This window comes from Armigeres subalbatus, chromosome 2, assembly GCF_024139115.2.
Source record: "Armigeres subalbatus isolate Guangzhou_Male chromosome 2, GZ_Asu_2, whole genome shotgun sequence".
NCBI classification, from domain to species: domain Eukaryota; kingdom Metazoa; phylum Arthropoda; class Insecta; order Diptera; family Culicidae; genus Armigeres; species Armigeres subalbatus.
In genome coordinates, this window is record NC_085140.1 from 104,050,907 (window position 1) to 104,073,773 (window position 22,867).

The 22,867-nt window shown below is 40.6% G+C and overlaps 3 protein-coding genes across 5 annotated transcripts; 1 reads left to right on the forward strand and 2 right to left on the reverse strand.

Moving 5' to 3' along the window:
• Positions 1-5,740: 5,740 nt before the first annotated feature.
• Positions 5,741-9,180, reverse strand: LOC134209115 (uncharacterized). Its single transcript, XM_062685095.1, has 2 exons — positions 8,696-9,180; positions 5,741-8,294 (listed from the first exon to the last, which is right to left on the reverse strand). Exons 1-2 carry the CDS (start codon positions 9,178-9,180, stop codon positions 5,741-5,743), a joined length of 3,039 nt encoding a protein of 1,012 aa, XP_062541079.1.
• On the reverse strand, positions 9,146-11,105 carry LOC134214825 (uncharacterized). The gene is made up of 2 exons (XM_062694121.1): positions 9,446-11,105; positions 9,146-9,191 (listed from the first exon to the last, which is right to left on the reverse strand). The coding sequence occupies exons 1-2, from the start codon at positions 10,133-10,135 to the stop codon at positions 9,186-9,188; spliced, it is 696 nt and encodes a 231-aa protein (XP_062550105.1). The 5' UTR covers positions 10,136-11,105; the 3' UTR covers positions 9,146-9,185.
• Positions 11,106-13,994: 2,889 nt separating this feature from the next.
• Positions 13,995-16,616, forward strand: LOC134214826 (zinc finger protein Xfin-like). Of its 3 annotated transcripts, none has more exons than XM_062694123.1 (3): positions 13,995-14,119; positions 14,285-14,461; positions 14,520-16,616. In XM_062694123.1, exons 2-3 carry the CDS (start codon positions 14,302-14,304, stop codon positions 16,490-16,492), a joined length of 2,133 nt encoding a protein of 710 aa, XP_062550107.1. In that variant the 5' UTR covers positions 13,995-14,119; positions 14,285-14,301; the 3' UTR covers positions 16,493-16,616. The 3 variants fall into 3 exon arrangements, with proteins under 3 accessions (XP_062550107.1, XP_062550106.1, XP_062550108.1); XM_062694122.1 differs by having other exon boundaries at positions 14,013-14,119; positions 14,255-14,461; XM_062694124.1 differs by having other exon boundaries at positions 14,076-14,119; positions 14,363-14,461.
• Positions 16,617-22,867: the final 6,251 nt, after the last annotated feature.

Genomic DNA, 22,867 nt, shown 5'->3' on the forward strand with positions numbered 1-22,867 from the left:
TATTTGAATAAAAAAAAATGCCAACTTGATGCTCTACTGCGACCTAATCGATGGTGCTTCGTAGATCGTTGAAATTTGGCGTTCGTTGATTCAAAGTTTAAAGATCTTCATCGCCCAACAATGGGAGACAACTGAGCGAGGCAAAACGCTTGGTAACCTAACAATGAGTGTTGTTCCAGGGATGCCAGATGATATTTTCATATGTCTTCACAGTCGTTTAAAAATGTCTTCAATTGTCTTCAATATTAAAATTATGATTATCACGAGAAATTTCAAAATCCAATAGGTTTGTAAATTCAATAATCTCCTTGTTAATTTTTTCACATACAAATTGTTAGAATTCAAGAGAATATTCTTTAAAAATCTTTAATTTTTTATAACGAGTTTCCCCTGGATTTTGTACTGAGTCGGATTTTTAAACTGAATTTTCACGTGGAATTCTTCCAAATTTCTTTTTAAAGAAAACCCTATTGGGATTCAAAATTTACTGCGAAATACTTGAAGAAACATCCAGAGAATTTTCTGAAGGAACTTCCGGTAAAATTTCTAGATCAACTTCCGGATAAATTCCTGATGGAGCTTCTTATAACTTATACTATTTTTTTTCTGGAAGGAGCTTCAAATTACTTCTGGAAGTCTCATAAAGAAATTTCCCGAGGAATTCCTGTTGGAACATCCAAAGGATTTACTGAAGAAACTTCCGGAAAAAGTTCAGAAGGAATTTCCGGAGGAATTCTTGGAGGAACTTAAGAAGTAATTTAGCTTAGCTTAGCTTAGCTTTGACTGACTACACATATCTATGGTTGCTACTCCGTGATTGACCAGAATCAGTGAAATTGCACAAAGAATCAACTGAATGATTGACTGGGATTGTTCAAGCATTCTCAGTGTGCAAGTTTCAGTGACTCTAAAATTCAAATGATCAATAACGGCGCCGGCCACGTCCTTGTAGTCAGTTAGGAAGAAGGAAGGAATATTAGTAGGTGGTTTTTGCTATTTGAAGACCGTGTTTACCTCTGCGTCTCCACAAAAACCACAGAAAGGATTATCAGTTAATTGGTAGGCATCGTTGGATCTGGATTCACTCTGATAAGCGATACGACCGTGCCATTCTTTATACACAGTGATTTTACCTAGCCATGAATCGGGCGCGAAAAGTAGTACAAACTAACTACCGGCCTACCGGGCGCGCAATGCAGAACACAATATTTCGGCCGATCGCGCGATCGTTCTGCTGTCCGAAACAAGAGAAATCACGCACTGAACTGATTTTTATTACCGGCCGCGCAAAGCAGAACACAATATTTCGGTCGATCGCGCCATCGTTCTGCTGTCCGAAACAAGAGAAATCTCGCACTGAACTGATTTTTATTACCGGCCGCGCAAAGCAGAACACAATATTTCGGCCGATCGCGCCATCGTTCTGCTGTCCGAAACAAGAGAAATCTCGCACTGAACTCTTGGAGGAACTTAAGAAGTAATTTCTGTAGAAACTTCAGGATGAATTCTGCAGGTTTTTTTTTTCTGGAGGAATACCTGAAGGATTTTCCTGATGAATTTCTGAAGGATATTCCTGAGCAATGACTGAAGCAATTTCCGGTGGAATTTCTGAAAAAACTTCTGGAGAAATTCTTGGAGGTAGTTCTGGATGAATTCTTGGAGGAGCTTTTTGAAGTTTTGCTGCAGAAATTTCCGAAAGAAATCCTGGAAATCCAGATAAATTTCATAGTATACTTCCGGAGCCATTCTTGACGAGTCATTCGGCAACTTTCTTAAAGGATCTTCCGAGGAGGAACATACGGAGGCATCCCTGGTGGAGCTTCCGCCGCAATCCCGGGGAAAACTTTCGAAAAAATTCCTGTAAGAATTACTGGAGGAATTCGTGAAGGAACTACCGAAGGAATTCTGGAGGATCTCCCAAATGAATTTTTCGGAAAAAATCCCTGAAATTCCGGACAATTTCCTGGAGGGATTACAGAAAGGATTCATTCATTTATTTAGTTTACATCTAAACAGATAACACTGAATCAACAATTTGACGCCACTATACACGGTTCGAGGCCGCATCTCTCCATCCTCGGATACGCCCCACGCTCTCCAAGTCGTTTTGCACCTGGTCTACCCATCTCGCTCGCTGCGCTCCACGCCGTCTCGTACCTGCCGGATCGGAAGCGAACACCATCTTTGCAGGGTTGCTGTCCGGCATTCTTGCAACATGTCCTGCCCATCGTATCCTTCCGGCTTTAGCTACCTTCTGGATACTGGGTTCGCCATATAGTTGGGCGAGCTCATGGATCATTCTTCTCCACCACACACCGTCTTCTTGCACACCGCCAAAGATGGTCCTAAGCACCCGTCTCTCGAATACTCCGAGTGCTTGCAAGTCCTCTTCGAGCATTGTCCATGTTTCATGTCCGTAGAGGACAACCGGTCTTATTAGCCGGTCCGTACATGACGGGTGTACAGTTCTGCCACCTTTGCAAATGTTCGGCCGACAATGTCCATATCATCCGCGAAGCAAATAAATTGACTGGATCTGTTGAAAATCGTACCCCGGCCGTTACACCCGGCTCTCCGCATGACACCTTCTAGCGCAATGTTGAACAACAGGCACGAAAATCCATCAGAAAGAATAGCAGGAGGATTTTTTGAAGAAATTCATAGAGGAATTCGCAGAGAAAACACTGGAAGAATGTCCAAAGATATTTCTAGAGGAATAATCAAAGGAATTCAAGAAAGAATTTAACGAAAGTGTGTAGCAAGTTTCCTCTGAATTTCTTTTAGGGAGATTTTCCTGCAGAAATTTACCTTGAAAATTATGAGAAATATCCATTTAACACCAGCACAATTTCAATTTCTTATCGACATTCGTAAGAATTTTCTATGAAAATTAATTAAGACAATTTTCTTGTGGAAATTAAAAGGGATTTATTGTGGGAGTTGTGGAAATCAAGATGAATTTTCCGTTTAAATTTTGGAGGATTTCCTTTATAACTTTTGTACTGAAAATAATTAAATATATTTTATACTGGATTTCCAATTTCAATTCTCTTGAATAAAGACAAAAAAATATTCATAATTTTTATCGGAAATTCTCCTTATTTTACATGAACAATTCTTTGAAATTTTCACAGTAAATTCTTATAAAAATTCACGGAAAATTCAAAGACCTTTTTGTCGGATATTTAGGAGAAAGTCACATACCGAAACAATCAAATGAATTAATACCGAAACAATCAAATGAATTCAGAAGGAATTTAAAAAAAAGTTTTAGTTCTAGCTCAACGGTTGAATAGATTAAATAAAGTCATAGAAGAGTTCCATCTATTTTTGCCGTAAATTAGATCGGTCATTGCGTTCCGATGTTTATATTCACGGCATCGGGATTTTTTTTAATCAGCGCTCAACTCAAAGTTAAGTGCGTATGAGGTCTAAAATGCGTTGCATTTGTCAGCCAGCTAGTGTGAATGTATTTTTATGTTTGAGATTTTAAGCCCGAGACGAGGGGCGATTCACTTGTGTATTTTCGATTCATGCCAACGTATTTGATCACGTATTGATGTATTTTTCGTGTATTTAAACGCAATGTATGCAATAATGTATTTTTGAAAATTAATGTATTTCTCCGTGTATTTTAGTATTTAAAAGTATTTTTATCGAATAAAGGTATTGAAATCGAATGATCGTATATTTCAAATTACTTTTTGACGTTTCATTGTTTACGTTTGATTTCATGCTGAAAAAGCGTTCCAAGACAATTATTCGGTTTTGATTCCAGTTCCAAGATGATCTTTTTGATTTTTTGGATGAATTTGTAAATTTCTTGTAGAATAAAAATACTGGGATGTTTAGAATGTGCTGCTCGCTTTAATCCGAGCAACTTCACTTTTTGCTGACCATCACAAACATGCGAATACTCCACAGCCCATTGTCGGTAGCATCTTTCCCGAACCCGTGGCAGCTTGGTCAGTGCTATGTTAAGTGCAAAGTACAGAATGTATGGATTAAGGCAAAGCCGATGCGCATGTTGGGCTCGTTGGGGTGGAAATCAATCACGATCATTGGCGGTCGTCCTATAGTGGTGGCCACTGGCCGGGTGGCTACGGATTCGGGTATTGCGTCAGTGAACAGGACGAAGTTAAAGCCGATAGCGTCAGTCACTTTCTTCGGCTAGCTGGTATAGCTATTAGTGGACAAAATTTAGAACATGAAGAACGGCACAAGATTTTCAAAGCCAAAAAATCGTGGAACAGACTCCACATCCCGCAAAAAAACACGACAAAACCCGTACAAGATATGTCGTCTTTTTGTGGGATATGTTGTTTTTATCGGGATTTTTCAGCTTGGGAAAACTTGTCGATCGCGGTCCTCTTGATTTAGAGCACAGAAAATCCTTAAGACTTTTCGCATTTTCGCATCTGAACGGTCATAAATAAAATTTCCTATTAGCAGATTATCAGATTCTGATAGATTATCAGATTCTGAAGTTCAATTTTATTGAAAATGAAATAAATTTGTTAAATAAGCTTTATTTTTTTGCTAGTTGAATAACATTGGAAGACGAATTCGATTTCCTATCATTATTATTATTTATTCAGACTAAGGCCGAAGTGGCCTGTGCGGTATATAAGAGTCTTCTCCATTCGGCTCGGTCCATGGCTACACGTCGCCAACCACGCAGTCTACGGAGGGTCCGCAAGTCATCTTCCACCTGATCGATCCACCTTGCCCGCTGCGCACCTCGCCTTCTTGTACCCGTCGGATCGTTGTCGAGAACCATTTTCACCGGGTTATTGTCCGACATTGTCGATTTCCTATCAACGCGGAATATAATTTGCTACACTTTCCAGAATACCAAGTAGTTTTTGTAATAAAATACGAAATGTCGTATTTTTTCTCAGAATATTTAATTTTTCTTGCTTTTCCATTGTTTTGCCTTGTTTTTGAATTTTCGTGTATTTCAGTGTATTTTTTGCATTAAAAATTATTTTCAAATTTTTAGTGTAATAATGCATTTTTTTGAATTATTTGCATTTTCATGCAATATTTGCATTTTTATGCATTACTTTTTTTCGCGTATTATCGATTCACCAATCCATAGCAGTGAATCGCCCCTCGGCCCGAGACAAATACTATTATAACTTTTGTATTTTACATTATTTGTATTATTTACATATAGAAGTCGCAGAATTATAAGTTAGAAATAAAATTATATTTTCTCACGCTGGCTTATTGATTGTATTCTGTTGACCGAAGAAGGGAACCCCCTCACAAGGAACAAACAAAATACTAGAGTTCCCTCTCTACGCCACGGCATGCTACTGACACTGACTGATACTTCTGCCAGCAGCTGCAGTTCTCTTTATTCAACAATAGGTATATACAATACATCCATAACAATATTTCTTAATCTATACCAAAGAGCAACTACAACTAACCGTCGCCCGCTTCTTATCCATCTTCGATCTACAGCGAAGCGTCGCACACTACAAAAGATATTTGTTCTTGAATATTTTGTAAGAATTGGTTTTCGGGAGATATGTTGGTGAATCAAAAAACACGCGTCTTAACTGGTCGACAAATTTATTCAAACTGTACCTTTTTATTCTATTACATTTTTCTCTCTTCTTCCTTTTGCGCCTAGAAGAAGCGGCGAACATGGGCGAACATCCTTTCGCGCCAAGAGCAAGCGGCGATCGATCCTGACTGGGGGTCGCACGATGTAAATGCATTTTTATCATCATACTCCATCCGTTGAGTCCATCGGATCAACATTTGGAAGAAAGCAAACCTTTGCTACCGCTCGTCGGAACTCCTTTGAGTCAGCACGGACTGTAACGACTCGCACAATGCCATCCTGTCCAGGGTGTGTAGCCACGATGCGTCCCAATCGCCACTGGTGCGGTGGTGCATTATCGTCCTTCAGTACGACTACGGCGCCAATATCGGTTTTCGAAACTTCACTATTCCACTTCGGTCTGGATTGCAAATAATGCAAATACTCAGCTGACCAGCGCTTCCAGAAATGCTGCTTCATTAACTGAATATGTTGCCAACGTCCCAATCGTCCGACCTTCACATCCTCATATGACGGTTCCGGAATGCTCAAAGGTGATCGTCCGATAAGGATGTGTGATGGGGTCAAAACCTCGATGTCGTTCGGGTCATCCGATACAGGAATCAATGGACGACTGTTCAAGATGGCCTCACACTGCGCTAGAAATGTTGTCATTTCTTCGAACGTTAGTTTGGTCTCACCGACGACACGCTTCAAATGATGTTTGACGGATTTTACCCCCGCCTCCCATATACCACCGAAATGCGGACTACGTGGCGGGATGAAGTGCCATACAATTCCTTTGGATGTACAGAAATCGTTCAATTTTCGTTGAAGTGCCTGATCCTCGAATATTCTGCGCAGCTCGGCTAGCTCATGATTCGCACCAACAAATGTAGTTCCATTGTCGGAATACATATTACTCACCATACCACGTCGGCTGATAAACCGTTGTAGAGCAGCGATGAAGTTTTCTCCGGTCAAGTTCGATACTACCTCAATATGAATGGCCTTGGTGGCCAAACAAATAAACACTGCGATATAAGCCTTATACAGCGTTTTCTTACTACCAGCTTCCTTGAGATATACTGGGCCGGCATAATCGACTCCAGTATTCGAAAAAACGGGTGAAGGTGTAATCCTATAGTCTGGGAGGTCGCCCATGAACTGGTTCACCGGCGATGGATTGTGCCGAGAACAGACATAGCATTTGGAGACAATGCGTTTTATTAGGAACCTTGCTTTGATGGGCCAATATCGTTCGCGTAGAATAGCCAACAATCCACGTTGTCCAACATGAAAATTATCGATGTGTAGTTGACGAACCAGAATTTCAGTCACGTGATGCTTTTCTGGCAACAATATTTGATGCTTGCCGTCATAGGGTATCGATGAATATTTCAGGCGACCACCAACCCTGATGATCCCATCCTTATCGCTGAAAAGAGCTAAACCTCGGTACTGCTTTAACTGCTTACCCTTTACCATAGCATCGAAAATCTCATCAAACGCCTCCTTCTGCACGAGCTTCAGTATAGTTTGTGTTGCTTCAGCGATTTCACACACTTGCAAGTCGGAAGTGTTACGAACCTTCGTACGCACGTTTTTGATAAAACGCAACACATACGCCCACGCACGTTGTAGGCGGCGAAAACTGCTCATCCTTGTCAGGTCCAATGACATTGGTCGTTGTACGGCAGTTGCAACTATCGCCGGCTTAAGTTCTGGCAGCTCATTGTCGTCCAAACAAATTCTTTCATCGTTGTCAGAAGAGTCTTGCAGCCACAGAGTTGGTGCACCTTTGAACCACTGTTCCATCTCAAATAGTTCTGCCGGTAGTACACCACGGGAAATTATATCGGCAGGATTGTCATATGTTCGCACATAACACCATTTGTAGTCCTGCGTTAGCTCGTGAATTGTAGCAACACGATTTGCAACAAACTGGTTCAAAGCAAGCGGTGACTTTGCAAACCAACTCAAACATACTTGTGAGTCAGTGTGGAGTGTCACTTTCGAGAAAGGTATTTTCATCGCCGAAATCGTTTTCTCCACCAAACGTGCCAGAAGCAGTGTTCCGCATAATTCCAGACGGGGAATAGTCATTGGCTTCAAGGGAGCCACTCTCGATTTGCTGCAAACTAGCTCGACGCTCACAGTTCCATTAGGGGAGATGCACCTAGTGTACAAGACTGCCCCGTATGCACGCTGCGAAGCGTCCGAAAATCCGTGAAGCTCCAGTATTGTTGCCTCACTTGTGATTACACACCGTTTCTTTCGTAGTGCGTTAACCAATGGAAGCTGTTCTCGGAATGTGGTCCACAGTTCGTTTTGCTCGTTAGGAAGCTCGTCGTCCCAATTCAATTTCAGCCTCCATAAGTCCTGCATCAGCAGTTTCGCTGTCGTCGTCACAGGACCGAGATATCCACACGGATCGAATAGGTGTCCAATCGCAGAAAGTACGCTTCGTTTGGTTGGCCTCGTGTTTCCTACTCTACCATCCAATAAGGTAACATTGAATGTGAAGTAGTCTTCATTGGGATTCCAAATAAGGCCAAGAGTCCTAATCACGTTGTTGATATCGGCTTCTTCGAAGTTGAACAGAGTCTCTTGGAGATCGTGTGGTATGGTATCTCGCACAGCTTTGCTGTTGGAGCAAAACTTGTGCACTCCAAATCCTCCTCGTCTTAGAAGCTCAGTTAGTTGCTTGTAGATTTCTATTACTTCTTGTTCGTTCCTACCCAGTGATGGGAAATGTCAAAAAAATGTCATGGGGTTGCTATTACTAATTTGCTAATAACTTTTTTCAAAAGTTGTTTACAATTCGGATTTTTTTATTAACATGTAATGCTTAAAGGATCCTACAACTTTGCCAAACAGGTCATTGTTCTAAATATACAGTGTGAGGTATGATAACGAATTTAAAAAAATGTCACGGAATGTCATGACATTAATGTCATTTGACACTAATTCGGCTCTCACGCCGCCAATTTTAGTTTTAGAGCAATGACCTATTAGACAATTTTTTAGTATCCTTTGAGTGCTTTATGTTTATATAAAACATACGATTGTAAATTACTTGTGAAAAAAGTTATTAACAAATTAGTCCCATGACATCGATATGACATTTCCCGTCACTGTATCCTACCACCGGTGAGAAAATCGTCGATGTAGCTGTTGTCCTCAATGACTTTTGATGCAAGTGGTAGGTCGGTTGCTTCATCCTTTGCCAATTGCAATAATGTTCGCGTTGCCAGATAGGGTGCACTGGCGCAACCGTACGTCACGGTGGTTAGCTCGAATGTTGCCATCTCGTTGTTCGTGTTAAGCCACAAAATGCGCTGGTATTTCCTGTCGTCTTTGTGTACTTGTACCTGCTTGTACATTTTAGGAATGTCCGCTGTCAGTACCACAGGGTAGCAGCAGAATCGTAATAATATCGTGATGAGATCGTTTTGCACTGTTGGTCCAACTCCTAAAGCGTCGTTCAATGATAGACCAGATGTAGTCTTAGCCGAAGCGTCGAAAACTACACGAATCTTTGTCGAAGAGCTTGACTCCTTATAGACAGCATGGTGGGGTAAGAAGTAGCAATCCTCGGGTTTGTCATGCACTTCCGCCATATGGCCTAATTCTACACGTAAAAAAATTTAATGTTGTTTATTATTAATATTTCTAATACTTTTTTGCCAAAGCAGGCGCCTAATGACATGTATAAGAAAAAACTTATACATCGCATTAGTCACATACATTCAGAAACTTATACTTTTCATTAACTTATGAATGTTATTAGCTTTTTGATATGGGATCATTCATTAGGTGGCATAATGAAGAGTATAAGTATTTTCGAATGGTTTTTTGCCATAACATATAAGGTTATTTTTTTACGTGTAGGTACTCATCCATGAATTCGGTGTAGCGTTTTTTCTTCTCGTCGTTTGCGAAAGATCTCAGTAGTCGGTTGAATCGTACTCGTGCCGTTTCCAAAGAGTCACCAAGTTGGCTCTTGTTTTGGTTAAACGGCAGTTTGACAATGTACCGACCACTTTCGTCGCGTGAAGTCGTTCGCTCGTAGTGTTCCTCGATGGCTTGTTCCGCTGGCGTATATGGAGATGCTTCTATGCAGGTTTCGAGTTCCCAAAACTTCACAAGGGTGCGATTTAGTTGGTCATCGATGTGGTTCAATTGGCAAACTGCATGTGTGGGGCCGATTTGTATCGCCTTTACCGGACCGCTAACAATCCAACCCAACTGTGTTTCGATTAACGTAGGCGTTCCTTCAGCAAGTTTCATGCGGCCGGTCTTGATCAGGTCGAAAAATAGTTCAGCACCGATAATCATTTGGATTTCGTCGGGAGTATGGAACGATGGGTCTGCCAACGCAAGATTAGCAGGAATGATCCAAGAACGCACGTCCACCTTGGTGATGGGCAGATTCGCAGTTATCGTCGGTACGACAAGGAAATCCAAATCAACGACGAATGGATTGACACGTGAGCTAATCGTGGTATGAAGCTTGTGCTTGACTCGTGTCGCAGCATTATTCACTCCGCTGATTGGAATGTTAACGCGCTCCATTGGTATATTCAACTTCCTCGCGAATGCTTCACTGATGAGATGCGAGTCAGATCCGGAATCCAACAAAGCTCGGCATGCTAGGCGGTTATTCCCGGAACCATATACTTCTACCTCTGCCGTCGAAAGAAGCACTTGCTTTGTCGTTGCCGCTCGAGCACAGTTGACACTTCCTGGTGCTTGTCCAGCGACTTCACAATGTTCTTCTGGGACTGATGATGTTACCGCGGATGACTGGCTTACTCCAAATTGTGGAGCTGTGGTCTAGTTCTCATGGAGCAAACTATGATGCTTTCGTTTGCATGTTTTACACGTTCTATCCGAGTTGCATTCTCCAGTACGATGACCTCGTCGTAGGCAATTAAAGCAAAGGCCAGTCTGCTTCACTTTGGTGTATCGCTCGCTTATCGTCATGTCCTTGAACACGTCGCACTTGTAGATTAGGTGTTCATTTCCACAGCATGCACACGATTCCTTGGACTGATTCGACGTTTGCACAAAATTCCTGCTTTGGACGGGCTTGATGTCGGATGGTTTACCTTTCTGTCTCGTGGAAACTGATGGACGTAGTTCGTTGTAGCCTTTCATCTTCTGGAGTATACGGCTTCGTTCTCGAAGGAAATCGATCGTCTCGGTGTAGGTGGGCAGTTCATCTGACGGGATTTGCGATTCCCATAGTTTTCGTGTGGCGTTTGGCAATGACATTGAGCAGGATCATCTCGGCAAGACCTTCGACTGGTAACGATCGGTTCTTCAATGCATCGACGTGTTTCGTGCAGATATCAAGCAAATTCCGCAATTCATTACCGTTCTCACTATTCATCTTTGGTAGTGCGAGCAAAGCGTCTATGTGTGTGTCGATGATGAGTCGCTCGTCTTCGTAGGTGTCCTCGAGCATCTTCCACGCTGATTCGTAATCGTTATTGTTGATCACGTCTTGATCGATTTTCCCTGCTGCACCTCCGACGAGAGAATTTTTCAGGTGGTACAGCTTTATGGCTGGTGACTCGTTGGGGTACCTGCTCATGATGGTTTTGAACATGCATTTGAACGAGTACCAGTTCTCGACACTACCATCGAATGTTGGCAGCGGCACATGCAGATGAGGTGTGGAGCTATTTACTACCACCGGTTGCTGCGGAACAAATGCCGGAGCTAAGGCACTCATATTCCCTCGCTTTTTCTCCTCTTCAGCTGCATTCCACTTTGCAATTTCCGATTGGATGTTCACAAAAAGCTCAGCGTGCAGCTCTTCGTCCTGGAAATGGCTTTGTTTGTGTCCTTCACGTTGATCCCTTGGAACAAGGTCACAAATATCCAGATACGTTTTCTGCAGTTCATCGTTACACTGACGAAGTGTTTCGAGTTGTAGTCGCAGCCAATGAATGCTGATGTTAGCCACAGCCAATCCCTCACGGATCCGGAGCATTCTTTCCTTCGCCAAATCACGATGATCGAGAATCTTCTCGAGCTTCTTCGACATTTCCTTGCGTTTATTAATTTACTTATCTTCAGATTCACAGTTTCAGTTTTGTTCTAGAATTTTCCACTTTTCACTCGACCGAGTGTCGAACACGATCGAACATGTTTCGCGCACGCACTAACACCAACACGCAATACGCGTCAATCGGCCGGTTTGCCGATAGCTTTTTCCAACCGGTGGAAATCCAAAGTTCTCGCGATTTTATCCGGAATTTCACCACAAATCAACCAAAGACCATCACGGAATGGTTATCCGGTACGAATGGACCAAAATGTTCTTGAATATTTTGTAAGAATTGGTTTTCGGGAGATATGTTGGTGAATCAAAAAACACGCGTCTTAACTGGTCGACAAATTTATTCAAACTGTACCTTTTTATTCTATTACATTTTTCTCTCTTCTTCCTTTTGCGCCTAGAAGAAGCGGCGAACATGGGCGAACATCCTGACTGGGGGTCGCACGATGTAAATGCATTTTTATCATCAATATTTTAGTTACTAGATAAAGATTGTCGCTTCGGTTCCCTTTGTTCTGCTGTCCGAAACATGTGTGGTACATACACAGAAAAAAATAAAACTATACAAACAAATGTAATGCGCTTTCTATCTGAAAAGTGACTTATTTTCTTTAAAATGAGAGTAAAAATCGTCTCCTTAAAATGTTTGTATTTTATGTAAAAGTATTTTGTTTCGAGGCTGTGTGTAAAATTAAAAGTACGCGCTTTCGTCACAGAAGTTTAAGAAATGTTAAATCACCTTACGTAAACAACACATAGCCGGTGCTGTGACACCAAACGATGGAAAGAGAAAACAAATGTTTGTATTTTTCTTCACTCACAAACAGTTTGTTTTCGTCTTTTAGAATCCCCAATCGAATAGAAGTAGTGCAGCGAGTGCAGCCGACGCAAATCGCGCTATGGTCAAGGATTTTGTGGTAAGTAACACTTTAATTAAAGCTTTAATACATTAAAAAAGCGTCACTTGAGATGCAATTTTTTTAAATCTTATGGAAGTTATCCAGACATTACTATTTATTTACAGCATCTTTCCGACTCTTCTAGGTATTTTTCCGGCGCAGCAAACTTCACCCGATATGGCGATGGCGAAACCGAGCCCCCAGCTGTCCTGCAGTGGCCACCTAATCAGCATTGTCTTCAAACAACATATCGGGAATAATCTATGGAAAACTGGAGTTGATCGAAGTATTCTCACCCAAATAAATAAATAAATTATGTTAATGTGAAATAAAAACTAACAATTATCAATAACAAGAATCCATAAATTTTCCCTATTTTATTCTTTAATGGTTTGACAGTATTAAAAAACTATAAATGAAACATACTTTTTATCAATTTAAAAGTATTCGTACTTTTATTTTTCATAGTTTCTATTTGACAGTTCTACAATTGATTTTTAAAAGTTCAAACTTTCAATTTCATATATGAAAACCTTACCGATTATGAATCGAAAGTTGACGAACTTTTATTTTAATGATCCGCGACTCTCTACGAAAAAGAACCAACGAAACTTTTTATTTTAACCAACGGTTTTTTTAATTCGATTAACGTTATTTTTTGTGTGTACCTGTCAAATCGTATGGATTTTCCTTCTTTGACATTTAGCTCCCCTATCCTCGCCAGCAAAAGATGTTCCGGACAGCGACGACAGCGACAATCTTTATCTAGTAACTAAAATATCTTTTCACACTACCTGATATTCCAATATATTCAAGTATCTTCAAATAAGTAGATAAGCCATCAAATATTTTGAAAAATCTTCAAAATGTCTTCACAGAGATTCAAATGTCTTCAAATTGAAGACATGTCTTCAAATCTGGCATGTTACGGCACGCTGTTAGAAAAACCTTTTCAGACATTATAAAAATTTCAACCCCCGAACAACTTGACATTTCAAGACAAAATTTTCAAAACGACTTATCTGCTTTTGTAAACAAAGATTCAAACGACGATTTGACGAATCTGATAGCTCTCCCACGCAAACCAACACCACCAACAGGTAGCGGAAACCTTCACTGACAGACCAAATTTGGTAGTGCAATAAGAGCGCTGCTATTTGATGAACTGTCAAAAGTCACCGGTACGGAATACAGCAACCAAAACTACAGCAGCCGAAAATAGTGACCGATACGGAATCGAGTGACGAAACTAAAATGAAAGCGCTGCTTATAAATATATTCCAGGGAAATTCAGGAGGATATTAAAATTAATGAAGAAATCAGACGTAATGCCCATGCCAATTTACTCTGCGGCCGCCGCAAACTCAAATTGCTGTCGGCACGTGATGCAGAAAAACCCGCCGCCGAGCAAAATAAACGTTTTTGCCGACGATTTGCGACGATATTTGCGAACCGGCGCGAGAATGCTCTTAATTTGTTTGACATCTCCCCGTCTGATGATGATGATGATCAATCATAATGATGATTTGAGTCTGTTTTGAATCTTTTGCGTTCTGGGATGGTGTTAACAGAATTCTTGGCTGTAGATTGGTAAATTTATTATTTTACACATGAAATCTATTGTAAATCACAGTATTAAAATAACATCTTAATAGTTTGAATATTGATTCTATAATCTAATTATCGCTTTGAAAATCTTTCATAATCATTTGGAAAAATCTAAAGAATTGTAACAGAACTAAACCTAACACCTAGGTAGTTGAATAAAATTTATGGTCAATAACATGAGTGAATTACAAGAAAACCAACCTTTTGAGACGGCTGATATTGCAGCTGACTTCTGTATCAAACGTGAGCCGATCGAAATTGAGGCAGACGACTTTCCTGGGGCGGACGATAATGCAATTTTGGAGCCGCTGTTTACCGAACAATGTGAGTGCATTGTTAATTTTTATCCCAAATTTCGCTAAGCCTTCTCTTCTATTTTCAGGGAATCCGAAAAATGGGTTCGATCAACGATCAATGGCGGTGGATGATCCTCTAGCAATTAAGAAAAAGAGAAAAACTTCCCCTCAAAAACCAGCAAAATCGAAAAAAATGAAATCAAAAAAAAAGTTTGAATGCCCGGAAGTTGGTTGCAAATACTCATGCGTCTTGGCTAAGACGTTGAAAACGCATCGTCGTAAACACGAGAAAAGCGAAGCCGTAGATATGGCTGGCGTTGAAATACGAGTCGAAAAGTGTGCTCGAAAGGGTGGAAAATTGCTGTACAAATGCAGCCGATGCCAAACGGCTTTCCTGAAACGAGCTTCCGTCGAGGCACACATTGCCAGTGTTCACATGGACGTTAAACGTTACACGTGCAACGCCTGCGGCCGAGGCTTTCACCGTTCGAGAGATTTGGAGGAACACACTCGAACGCACACCGGAGAGCGACCGTTCGGATGCCCCATGGAGGGCTGTGATTATTCGTCGTCTTGGTGCACTACCGTCTACCGGCACGTCCGGCGGCACCACAAGCACTATACAGGCGAGTTGACCCCGAAAGCCGTGACGAAAGCACGTCCACTGCCGACGAAAGAAAGCGACGGTGTTAAAGCAAACGTCGTTGAAAACCACAAGGAAAAGCCACGTGAAGTGAGTGTAACTATTGAGGCGAATCCCGATGCGGCCTCCGTGGAACATATTACAGATCTGATGGATGCCGATGATGATGAAAAATTGTCCCCCTATGAAGAGATTAATATAAATGACAACTCTGGAGCGCAATACACGTGCAACATATGTTCGGTGGACTTCGAGCAGCTACTGGCCATCAAACGACATATTCATAAGGATCACGCCGACGTAAAGAAGCGTAGCTGCAATTTGTGCGGAATCGCGTTGTCCAACGCTCACAATCTCACGCCGCACATGAGAATTCATACGGGCGAGCGACCATTCAAATGTGGATCATGTGAGCAGGATTTCGTAACGGTTAGCGACCTCAGAAGGCACGGTCGCAGATTTAACCACACTCATGATCATTTGATGAGAAAATGGTGCAAGTGTATTGTTTGTCGTAAGTCCTTTCACAGTATCCAAGAGCTCGAAGACCATGTAGTGGAACACATCGAAGATTCTGATGCGCTCAAAGCCGAAGCCAGCAAAAAAATGACTATTTACGAAGCTGTAAAAATAACGATAAACAGCACGTCCGTTGATTCAGATGAGACTTACATTTGCAATATCTGTAACAAGGAGATTAGTACACTCTCCTTAGCTAAGGGTCACGTTGTCAAGCAACATAAAGAAGTAAAAAGGCTAAGTTGCGTCTACTGTGGATTCACCGCCGATACGCGGTCCGCCTTGAGCACCCATGTAAGGACTCACTCTGAATCCATAGCATTCAAATGTTCTCACATACTTTGCAATCATTCCACCAAACTATTCGGGGATCATCAACGGCACATTCGCAATTGTACGAAGGCAAAAGACATAGAAATCCTCGACGCAATGTTTTCACAATCCGAAGGAGCCAAACGCGGAGCACCGTTGACTCGCTTCGAACGTGCAAACATCTCTACCAACACCGAGGACCAAAGTGGCAAAACACAGCTGAAGTGCGCCATCTGTCAGGCGGAGTTCGACCAGCTTGGCACGACACGAGAGCATCTCAAGCTCAAACACGCTCAAATTCACCGTTACGGCTGTCCGCACTGTGAGAGCACGTTCTTGAACGCTCACAGTTTGGCACAGCACATGGCGGAGCACAAGGAAGCACAACCATTGCGGCGGTGCCCCGTAGAGGGGTGTCATTTCACCATGGTGACCGATGAGGATCAGAAGAAGCACCAACGGTGGCACGAGAAAAAAACCAACCCCCGTCCGAAGCGGTTCGTGTGCGAGGTTTGTGGCAAGAATTTCGAGATTAAGGGAAGTCTGCTACGTCACATGAGCAAGAAGCATAAAACGCAAAAGTGAGTAAAATGAAGCCAATCTTGGAAGGTGAATTGGGCCTTCGTACCTCAACTTTATTTAGATTTCCTCGTGATTATTGTTAGGTAAGCTTATTACCCACCTATTAATAAAAAAACATCTCAGCATCGGTTCCAAATTTTGATAATGATGATAGAGAACATTTCTTTGGGGGCTATGAGCAATTAAGTTATCAGGATCAATCCTCTAGGCACGTAATTTATTGGTACGATTCTTTACCCTGTTAAAGACATTGCTAGGTGTGGTGGCAACTAATGAAAATTTTCTTCTTCTTTTCCTGATAATCGAAGAATAATAACATGGGTGGATATTAATAAACTAATTGACTATCGGGAATGTCATCAGTTTTCCTGAAGAATTGTTAGGATAAAATATCAGAGAAATGTAATGCCATCATTTTTGAATATAATAAAATAATTTGATTACTGGTTTTGAACAAAATTGGCGTAACTCAAATAAGAAAATTGTTGGATTTGACAATCAAAAATTTCCACAAAATATCCAGTGATGATGATGTTTTCCTCTATTCCATCTGTTGGATTCGATTTAGGCTGCGGCCGGAATAGACGCGATGTGCGAAGCGAAGCGTCCATACGATTTGACAGCTCCTTGTTATTGATTGTTATTCTTTTGCGTGCAGTTTTCACGCGACGTCGCGTAGACGCGTGTACTCTGGCAGTTATTTAATGCATCCTAAATTTATTTACCTACATTTTGATGCATAAAAGCTTTGAAGCATGTCATGTAAATTTTTAATAGTTTAACGTGGTTTAACGTTGATATCTAAAAGTTTCAATAAAACAGGCACATTGGTGGAGAGTTCACGAATCGAGTGATATATAAATCTCAAAATTCCATTGGAAGATAAAGGCGCAAAATCTCGCATAATTTCGTGACGGGCCACAATTTTGAAATTTTTATTTTACACCCTGTACCCGAGCCTTCTCCGTAGATGTAGTTTACGTCAAAAACGAATGAAATTTGGCCACGAAATCTGTACACTGGACTCGATTTTCACGCAAGTGTTTCGTGCCGTAGAAAACCATCGTGAATCCAGAAGTAGGTGCAAAAAAAACAAACTATCGAGATCCGAGAGGCAAACAGGTGAGAAATATTGATTAACCTTTTGTCTGTGCTCTGGGGTCAATATGACCCCAGGCCACTTTGAGTGGCTGCCATTTTTTTAGTTTTCAACCGATTCTCATAATTTTTGGTAGCTTGGTAAAATTCGCCAAGATCTGATCTGCAAATTCGCTTGAAAAATCTTGAAAATATGCGCTACAGTGTACTTTTTTCAAAAAACTTACGTTGTCTGTGTTCTGGGGTCAAATTAATCCCAAATTGAAATTACTATAACTTTTTTAATGTTTGACCAATTTTGGATTTTTGGTGCTGTTTCGAAAGATAATTTAATCATCTTTCAGGTCGTAACCAAAGATTGATTATAGGTGGGCGGATACATCGCTAGGAGGGGTTTTTGTAGAAAAGGGTACAAAAACACTGATTTTTATGCTTATTTTTCTTATATCTGAAAATCCTACCCATTTTGAACTGCACCTTTTCAAAAAGGTTATGCAGGAAGGCGTGTGCTTCGACATGAGGCATTGATTAGTTTAGAGCTTGGTCGATAGGTGGCGGTATATTTGAATTCATTATTTTAGACTACTCAAGTAATTTCGATATATGGAATTTTTCTTATTGTAACTATTCTTATCGCACAAATTCAAAATTTGTAAAGATGACGTCTTTAACAAAGTTCGTCTGGTGGGAATGTGCTGTCAAGTGACGGAATAAATAATTAGGAATTTTACAAATAGGCGGCGCTAGTGTATTTGCAATATTCTTGCATATTTGAAACATTGCTTTAGCTCTAGATCCCTCATACCTACTCCCAAGTTGTATTCAGCAACATTGTTCAGGATGTCCAGGTTTACAAAGCGGTGCTCAATATAATGAGCACTTCTTCCAAGATGCGGCGCTAGTGAGCTGTTATAGTTGAGTATATTGTTCCATGTCAGATCTGATGTATTTTGGTTTGTAGCATTTTTGGCAAACATGAATGTTGTGGTAGAGTTCATCGAAGATTTTATTTTTATTCAACCTGCTTTAGCAATGCTGCAAATAATAGAATGTGTTCACAGAATATGTTTTAGGTCATTCAAGGAAACCCTGGAATTAAGGCCTTTGGGTCTACATGCGTAACCAAAAATCAACCAATTTGCCGCCTATTTGTAAAATTCCCAATTATTACTTCCGTCACAAGACAGTCCATTCCCACTAGACGACCTTTGATCGAAACACCATTTTAACAAATTTTAAATTTGTACGATAAGAATATTTACAATGAGGAAAATTCTATATATCGGAATATCTTGAGTAGTCTAAAAAAATGAATTCAAATATACCACCACCTGGCGGTGAAGATCTAAACTTATCAACGCCTCATGCCAAAACACACGCCTTCCTGCATAACCTTTTTGAATGAAGGTGCAGTTCAAAATGGGTAGGATTTTCGGATATAAATAAAATAATCATGAAAAATCACTGTTTTTGTACCCTTGTTCACTAAAACCCCTTCCCGCGATGTGCCCGCCCACCAATAGTCAATCTTTGGTTACGACCTAAAGATGATTGAATTATATTTCGAAACAGCCCCAAAAATCTAAAATCGGTCAAACTATAAAAAAGTTATAGCAATTTCAATTTGGGGTCAATTTGACCCCAGAGCACAGACAACGAAAGTTTTTTTGAGCACAGACAGAAGGTTAATAGAAGATTATTCGCATATCATCCGTAGATTTGATCGATATTTCAAGGATAAGTAACAGTCGATGCGAGTTTTTTCATTGTCGTGACTTTACGTCAACGCAACCGTTTCAAAACTGACTTGATTTGTACTCCCCTATGCATACACGCTCAAGTACGAATACTTAGTTCAATCATTCAGACCTATCCTGATTAACTTTCCAAATAAGCTGCATATATTTTTTGCTCTATATCATACAATCTCTACATTCACCTTCTCCTCTACTCCTGCCAATTTCCGCAATCTAAAGGAAAAAAAACATCATTCCAGCATTAAAATCAGAAAATCTTGAACATTTTTCGCACGTGGAAAGTATTGAACTTCTTACATCCTTATTTACACATTCTGACTCTCGATGACTAACAGTTGCCGATTCTGGTCATGCCTTCTTGGGTTGAGTGTTCTAAGCTCAAAATATCCTTCCAGCATCAAAATCAGAAAATATTAAACTATTTCTAACATATTTACACATTCTGACTCTTGATGACTCACAGTTGCCGATTTTGGTTATGCCTTCTTGGGTTGAGTGTTCCAACCTCAAAATATCCTTCCAGCATTAAAATCAGAAAATATTGAACTTTTTTCTTACATCCTTATTTACACATTCTGACTCTGGATGACTACCACTTGCCGATTCTGGTCATGCCTTCTTGGGTTGAGTGTTCCAAGCTCAAAATATCCTTCCAGCAACAAAATCAGAAAATATTGAACTTTTTTCTTACATCCTTATTTACACATTCTGACTCTGGATGACTACCACTTGCCGATTCTGGCCATGCCTTCTTGGGTTGAGTGTTCAAAGCTCAAAATATCCTTCCAGCATCAAAATCAGAAAATATTAAACTTTTCTAACATATTTACACATTCTGACTCTTGATGACTCACATTTGCCGATTTCTTGCATTTATATTTACACATTTTAACTCGATAGCTTACACTCCAAATTTGCCTTTTTGACTTGAGTTTTCAAGGCACAATGCTTCAAATTATGTATGCAAATTGATTCTGTTCCAACTCTTGATTTTATTGACCCAATTAGATCCAATGGCATATCCTGCCACCGACCATCCCACTCCAGAGATGGATTTTCTTGACCCAACTAGGTCCGATGGCATATCCAGCCACCGACCAACCCACTCCAGAGTTGGATTTTCTTGACCCAACTAGGTCCGATGGCATATCCAGCCACCGACCAACCCACTCCAGAGTTGGATTTTCTTGACCCAACTAGGTCCGATGGCATACCCAGCCACCGACCAACCCACTCCAGAGTTGGATTTTCTTGACCCAACTAGGTCTGATGGCATATCCAGCCACCGACCATTCCACTCCAGAGATGGATTTTCTTGACCCAACTAGGTCCGATGGCATATCCAGCCACCGACCATCCCACTCCAGAGATGGATTTTCTTGACCCAACTAGGTCCGATGGCATATCCAGCCAACGACCAACCCACTCCAGAGTTGGATTTTCTTGACCCAACTAGGTACAATGGCATATCCAGCCACCGACCATCCCGCGCCAGAGTTGGATTTTCTTGACCCAACTAGGTCCGATGGCATATCCAGCCACCGACCAACCCACTCCAGAGTTGGATTTTCTTGACCCAACTAGGTCCGATGGCATATTCAGCCACCGACCATCCCACTCCAGAGATGGATTTTCTTGACCCAACTAGGTCCGATGGCATATTCAGCCACCGACCATCCCACTCCAGAGATTGATTTTTTGCTAAAAAATTATTAATAAAGTTAATGTTTTCTTTTTAATATCAATGGTCTTTCTTTTTTCTGAATCGTACAAAATCAGCTTTCTTTTTAAATAACTCACATATTTCAAACGCAATACTATGCTGTCAGAATCAGCATTATATGTACAATGCAAAGTAATTTATAACAATGTTCATAATTTTTCTTGTTTTCGTATATGTACGCGGTAGGGGTTCCTTTTAATTCTACTTTTTTTAATTTGCTTATTTGTTGTATAACAATGAATTATTGGCAGTGGCTGATTTTCTACTCGCCGCCGTCACATCCAGGCGCTATAGTATATGCGCAAAACTGCCAGCAAGAGTTAACCACCAGAAATTTGTATGGCGAAAGTCATCTAACGCGGGTTTTCTCAAAATAAGAAACTTTTCATGAAAAACTATTTGGTACCGATTATGCAGGAAGGTGTCCGCTACCATGCCTACCAAATATTTTTTGATGAAAGTGCTTATTTTGAGAAATCGAGCCTTAGATGCCTTTCGCCCTACTATTTCAGAAAGTTAACTCCTAGTGTGCCGCTGTAAGCACGCTCAAAGCAGGCGATTCATTTCTTTTTTCTGTTTTTTAATAACACTGAGATCAAAATAAAACGTGCACACTTGTGCTCAAACCGGAACAAAACAAAAACTGACCCCGGCATTTCAAAAGGAAACACAGACCGAGCAAAACCTTTCACCTGGGAACGAATAGTCCGACTACCGTCCGCGACATTGTCGTGACCAGGGTTGTTAATCGTTAATTTATCGTTATCGCCGATAAAGTTGATTATGATCAACGTTATCGGTTGCTACGATAACGATGAATCAACTGAATTATTATCGTAGTTCGATAATTTAACGTAAGTTAACTCGATAATTTTGCGATAATGTGGTTACTAGATTACGCGAATAAAGTTGGTGAAAAATTTTGACAGAAGTCGAGAATGAAACAAATTGTTTGCAGCTGATCAGAGTTAAATTTGATTTAAGCGGGGCACTCTAAAATTATTGCTTAATGCATGCTGCTCTACGAAACCATGAGAAGTGAGGTGCTCTGTTGGTGGTTAGCGTTTTTTTAGATGTCATCGACAATATATTCGGATCCAAGTACTAAAAATTTATTTGATGCAGCGATCTGTAGTGCTGCATTCCAGGCAGCACCAGTACCGAGTGAAACTAAGGAGTTTAGTCTAAACTGTGAGTCATAAAATATTCATATAACTGGGTGCTCCGGATCTTCAAAACAGAAGTTTTGTTAATAATGCTAGATTAAACATAAGTATAGGTAGACATTAAAAATGCTCTCAGATTCTCTACTATGGAGAATTACGACTCTCTAAGAACTTTAATGATTGAACGAAATAATGTGTTGGTCAATTCGGTGACCTCCTTGAATCCCAATTTAATTCCAGGATTTAAAGGCGTTCTCGAATATTGTAAGGCGATACAATACTTTTAAAATAGATATTGCAAATCTAGCTTGTGAATATTTGCACTTCAAACTGTAGTACATGTTACAGTTAACTCGATAATTATCGATAAATCAACGAATACTCGATAACGATAACGTTAATTCAACGCTCATTTTATCGTCAACAAAGCATTATCGTAAAAGTGTTATCGTTATCGAAGTTGGCGTTAAATTAACGATGATAATTTATCGATTAACAACCCTGGTCGTGACTTTACGTCCGTACATCAACGCAACCGTTTCAAAACTGACTTGATTTGTACTCCCCTATGCATACACGCTCAAGTACGAATACTTAGTTCAATCATTCAGACCTATCCTGATTAACTTTCCAA